The sequence below is a fragment of the Gregarina niphandrodes genome, assembly GCF_000223845.1.
Source record: "Gregarina niphandrodes unplaced genomic scaffold scaffold00024, whole genome shotgun sequence".
Lineage (NCBI taxonomy): Eukaryota > Apicomplexa > Conoidasida > Eugregarinorida > Gregarinidae > Gregarina > Gregarina niphandrodes.
This window is the reverse complement of record NW_011645793.1, coordinates 1-5,269: the sequence shown is the minus strand read 5'-3', so window position 1 is coordinate 5,269 and position 5,269 is coordinate 1. Positions and strand designations below refer to the sequence as shown.

The 5,269-nt window shown below is 54.7% G+C and overlaps 3 protein-coding genes across 3 annotated transcripts; all 3 read right to left on the bottom strand.

Annotated features, from left to right (window-relative positions):
* Window positions 1-868: 868 nt before the first annotated feature.
* Window positions 869-1,753, bottom strand: GNI_106740 (putative transmembrane protein; the record flags this gene model as incomplete). The annotated part of the gene is made up of 1 exon (XM_011133091.1): window positions 869-1,753. The coding sequence occupies one exon, from the start codon at window positions 1,751-1,753 to the stop codon at window positions 869-871; it is 885 nt and encodes a 294-aa protein (XP_011131393.1).
* A 322-nt stretch (window positions 1,754-2,075) lies between these two features.
* Window positions 2,076-3,677, bottom strand: GNI_106730 (putative transmembrane protein; the record flags this gene model as incomplete). The annotated part of the gene is made up of 1 exon (XM_011133090.1): window positions 2,076-3,677. One exon carries the CDS (start codon window positions 3,675-3,677, stop codon window positions 2,076-2,078), a length of 1,602 nt encoding a protein of 533 aa, XP_011131392.1.
* A 925-nt stretch (window positions 3,678-4,602) lies between these two features.
* GNI_106720 (putative RNA-directed DNA polymerase) lies at window positions 4,603-5,259 on the bottom strand (the record flags this gene model as incomplete). The annotated part of the gene is made up of 1 exon (XM_011133089.1): window positions 4,603-5,259. One exon carries the CDS (start codon window positions 5,257-5,259, stop codon window positions 4,603-4,605), a length of 657 nt encoding a protein of 218 aa, XP_011131391.1.
* Window positions 5,260-5,269: the final 10 nt, after the last annotated feature.

The window sequence follows — 5,269 nt, the reverse complement described above, 5'->3', positions numbered from 1 at the left end:
TGGAGACTGTGCCAAGTGAAGACTGTGACCAAATGCAGACCGTGACCAAGTGCAGACCGTGACCAAGTGCAGACCGTGACCAAGTGGAGACCGTGACCAAGTGGAGACCGTGACCAAATGCAGACTGTGACCAAATGCAGACTGTGACCTACCGGAGACTGTGACCTACCGGAGACCGTGCCCAAGTGGAGACCGTGCCCAAGTGAAGACCGTGCCCAAGTGGAGACCGTGACCAACCGGAGACCGTGACCAACCGGAAACCGTGACCAACCGGAAACCGTGACCAAGTGGAGACCGTGACCAAGTGGAGACCGTGACCAACCGGAAACCGTGACCAAGTGGAGACCGTGACCAAATGCAGACTGTGACCAAGTGCAGACCGTGACCAAGTGCAGACCGTGACCAGGTGAAGACCGTGACCAAGTGGAGACCGTGACCAAATGCAGACTGTGACCAAGTGCAGACTGTGACCAAATGCAGACTGTGACCAAGTGGAGACCGTGACCTACCGGAGACCGTGACCAAGTGAAGACCGTGACCAAGTGAAGACTGTGACCAAGTGGAGACCGTGACCAACCGGAAACCGTGACCAAGTGAAGACTGTGACCAAACGCAGACTGCGACCAAGTGAAGACTGTAACCAAGTGAAGACTGTGACCAACCGGAAACCGTGACCAAGTGGAGACTGTGACCAACCGGAAACCGTGACCAAGTGAAGACTGTGACCAAGTGAAGACTGTGACCAAGTGAAGACTGTGGCCAAATGCAGACTGTGACCAAGTGAAGACTGTGACCAAGTGGAGACTCTCTGACTGACAGGTTGTTGAAACAAAAACTCTCGCGTTCCCCAAAGGTAGCCCCAAAGGTTTCATTGGAGATCGAGTTGCTCTTTGATGAGTCGATGTATTTCAAGTTGTCGTTCTTTCCTTTCTTTACGAAGTTGTGATTGACGTTCGAGCCATTTGACGGCATCACCTTGTCTCTTCGCTTTTAGTAGTTGCTCAACCGTAGCGAGTCGTGTCCTTGCTATGTGGAGCTTTCTATCTAGATGCTCACGTTTGACTGAGACTTGTTGTTGTTCAACCCCTGACATCGATCGTCGTTGCCAGGGGAAACCAAGATCATATAATACTTTGCCATTCACCACGACACCACTTATATGTGTACACTCTTCTTCCAGCGAGTTCCGAATATTGCACCTGAACTTCTTCAATTGTGTCAACGGCAAGACGATGCCAGATATATTCCGGCTTCGATCCAGAATATTCCAAATGCGCTTCTCAATTAAGTCAGAACTCACACAGCCTGTCTGGACCCCATCGGCCATGTTGTTGTCGACCATGTTGTTGTCGGCCATGTTGTTGTCGACCATGTTGTTGTCGACCATGTTGTTGTCGGCCATGTTGTTGTCGACCATGTTGTTGTCGACCATGTTGTTGTCGACCATGTTGTTGTCGGCCATGTTGTCTTCGGACACATCACCAGAGTCGCATACACCTCTCGGTTCACACACATCTCTGGGCTCGCAGGTACCTATCGATTCGCGCGTATCTTCCCAATGCATCACGCCGTCTCCAACAACAAGTGTGTACGTCTCTTCCTCCCGGCTTCTAACCAGCAACTTGAACAGACCGGCCTGGCCACCTGCCAAACGCACAGGTCCTCCCATGCTCACCCGGACGACGACCGCGCCCAAGGCCACTGCACCGGCTTCACACACACTACTCGCAACACACTTCACAGCCCTCGTCATTTGGCCTAAATTTTGGAGTTAGAAAATTCGTCCATTCCGCGGCATAACGGCAATTCCCCCATGCCCGACGGATTCCTACTATAAAACCCAACCAGGTCCCTAAAAACTAAGTTCTCGACAGAGGCCAGCCGTTGAGCCGGGCTTTTGCTTGTTCTGTAAGCCGCGGCGCAAACCCAAATCCGGGGCAGGATTTGGATCCTCCCCCGTTTCAAGCTTCATTCACGCCCCAAATAGATTTTACTTAGACGCAAAAAAGTATCAAGCAAGACTTTGTTCTCGGATTTTGTTTCTTGGAGCATCGGGCTTGTTTTTAGGGACTACGTTAGTTGGCAATTCTTGGCTTTGGAAACTTGCTCCAGTCCATATTACCGATTTTCCGCAACTTCGAAAAATTGACATGTTGGCATGTGAAGTTGCAGCCCACGATGTCCCATTTTTTGACAGCCGATGGCCTTATCTCGGGAATCAACTCTTCGGCGAAGGTATTGAAGGCAACAATCTCGCCGCTGTCGAAGCGTTCACCGGACGTCATTACAACCTCACTGCGTAAAGTGGCCATGCCGCACCTGCAGCTTGGCGGGGACTTTTGATCATGGCAGTGGTAGTTGGTTTGCCAAGAACAGCGCGGCTCCACTTCAAATGTATCTTTCACACGCCGCCCGAGCTGACTAACTGCCTCGGGAGTACTTGTATCTACGCCACGGAGGAAACGGCCCCACTCTTTGCCGATCCGGTCACGCAAGAGAAGCTCGTGTTCTTCCGGACTGTTGCACTCTATTTCGCACTTGTTCGGCCACTCGTAGAATACAATGTCCTTCCACACGGTGGGCAAGTCGAACAGTCCCGGCGAGCCGAAGTAGTAGCACCTGCGCGCGTCCTCCCGGGTGTTGTAGCATACGACCTTGCCACCTGTTTCAGCACACTCACCCCAACCGCCCAGCTCGCTCCAGCCCCACGGGGTCTCCCTCTTGTTGGTTTCGAGATTTAGGACCACATGCGTCTTGCTACACACCGACTCCGGAACCCTCAATAACTCCAGCTGCAGCTCGGATTGACGCGGTAGGGGTATTGGATAGTCTTGGACGTACCACCCCTCCTTCCCGTCAACCTCCATCCCGCCAAGCTCGGTGAGGTCAAGCTCGGCGATGTCTATTGGATATTCGCGTGCCTTCGGTCCCACCAATGCGGCCGGGAGCTCTGGGAGCGCCTCGGAGGAATTGAGCCCGGGGACGGACATTTGCGAGGACCCCACGTCTTGCGATGATTCGGAGAAAGACTTCGCAGCCACGATGCCGGCAATGGTTACTCCGGCGCCGATGCCTAGACCGATGAATAGCCTTGTCCGGGTGCAGCCGGTTCTGCGGGTGGGGCCGCGGTCTTCATAAAGCTGTTGGCGTTCAGGGTCTGCGTCGGGCGGCGCGCGCGTATAGTCGAGGACGGGCTTCCACTCGTCGTTTACTTCTTCCCGCAGCTGCTCGTACTCATCGTCCGTAAGCGCGCGGACGTTCAGGATCTCCAGCGGCGCATGGCCAAGGTCCAGGTTGCGCCGGTCACCGCGACGCGCATCAAATGCGTCCACGAAGAGCGCGTCCACGACGCTTTCGTCGACGCCTTCGAGTGCCTCGTTGAGAGTGTGCGCGAGTGCGTTCTTGACTGCCCGCGAGGCCTCCGAGGCGCCCGACGGGTGGTAGGGACGTACGCGGTTCCAGCGACTGGTCCAGTCGAACTGAGTCCAGTCACTTTGCAGGAACTCGGAAGGCGGTGCCAAAGCCAACACCTGGCCCTTCTCACCACCCGCCGAAACCACCGCCATCCGCGCAATGCAGCCGTCCAGCGGTGACATGCCGCCGTCGCCCCCGACGAACGCCGCGAGGACGGCACTGCCCTCGCAACCTCTCAAGTGTGTGCATCTTAGTGTCTTCATGGTAAAAAAATTCGGACCAAATTTCGATCGGAAATTGTTGCGGACACTGATTAAACACCGGCTGTGGACGAAGGTCGTGTGCCCAGTCAGTGGACGAAGGTCGTGTGTAAGTCAGTATCCGCCCACTTGCCATATGCTTTCTTCAGGGCTGCATAGGCACAACTTCATCAACCAACAAAACGCAACCCGTCGTCCATAAGGACGGTCTTGGGCGCAAACAATAACCTGACTTAATTCCGGGCTGTGATTCCGGGCTGTGATTCCGGGCTGAACAACACCTATGTAAAAAGAAACCTGTGTCGAGGGCTTGAGGAATAACACCTCCCAGATAGAACGGGCGACCATAGGCAAGGAGTAGAGAGCGCCCAGCCAAGGCGACCACGTTATCCGTGTAGCAGCCCTGACCATCCGTGCTCGTATTGCCCTGGAGGGCTTTGGCTGCTTCCATACTAGCTCACAACTCCATTCCGCATCCGGACCACCACCCGTAATGGCCCTGATTGGGACCGTGAATCCGGTAGGGACGCCTGGTGCCCCGCCGCTCGCGTAAGCTGTAGGGATCACCCCTGCAGGTAATCGACATCTCTCCCGGTGATCACGTGGAGGAGGCATGAAGTGCGTCTCCGAGGAGGCGTGGCCGAAGTATACCCGGCTGGCCGGTGTGTTGAGTGGTGCGTCAGTGGGCAAGGTCGGCTTTCAGTTGTTATGTCTCGCCCGCCGAAACTTTTTATTGAAATACAGGGAGAGTTAGCAGCCTAGCGATGCAAGTTAGCAGAACCGACACCGAGGGCTCCCCGTATGACGCAGGCAGCACCACGTCAGCAGCCGACCAGTTCGACACAACATCGAGCCGTCAAGGTGTGCGACCCCACAACCAGCTCACCGACCGGTCCGCTGAGTGACCTCACACACGACTTGTTTAGTCTCAAAAATTGGAAATTTTTTGCGTAGCGCACACATCAGCACTCTCCTCCTCGAGCGGGATGTTCCAGAATCCCTTGTTCATGTCTAGTGTTACGTAATAGTTCCTACCTGCACACGTCCTCAGGTTCGTCCACAGTCGAGGTATCGGATATGCGTCCGAGACCATCTGCTTATTAAGTTGGCGATAGTCAAGGACAACTCGCCACTCTCCTATTTTCTTCGGCACCATGTGAGGAGACGCAGCCCACTCACTTTTGCTAGAACGCATGACACCCAGCGCCAGCTGTGCCTCGATCTGTCGGCTCAGCTCTTCCCTTTGGCTTGGCTCGTAATGTCGAAATCTCGCTTTGAACGGTTTACCCGTGACCTCGAACTTCACTTTGTAACCAACGTGGCCAACCCGCGGCGCGAGCCATGCCCGCTCATACTTTGATACCAGCGCCCACAACAAGTCACGATCCTCTTCACTCAGGTGCTTCGTTCCTCGTACAAACGCGTCTTGCTGTTCTTTACTGCTCTTTGCTTCGGCTTCCTCGCCTATGATCACAGGAACGCTCTCCTGTACCTTCTTCTGAGCTAAGCGCTCCGCGTAGTCCACGTGGTAGACATCAGTCTCGTCCATGAGTCTCCGGTAGCCCCCGAAGCTTAACAAACTCATCGTATCTGGG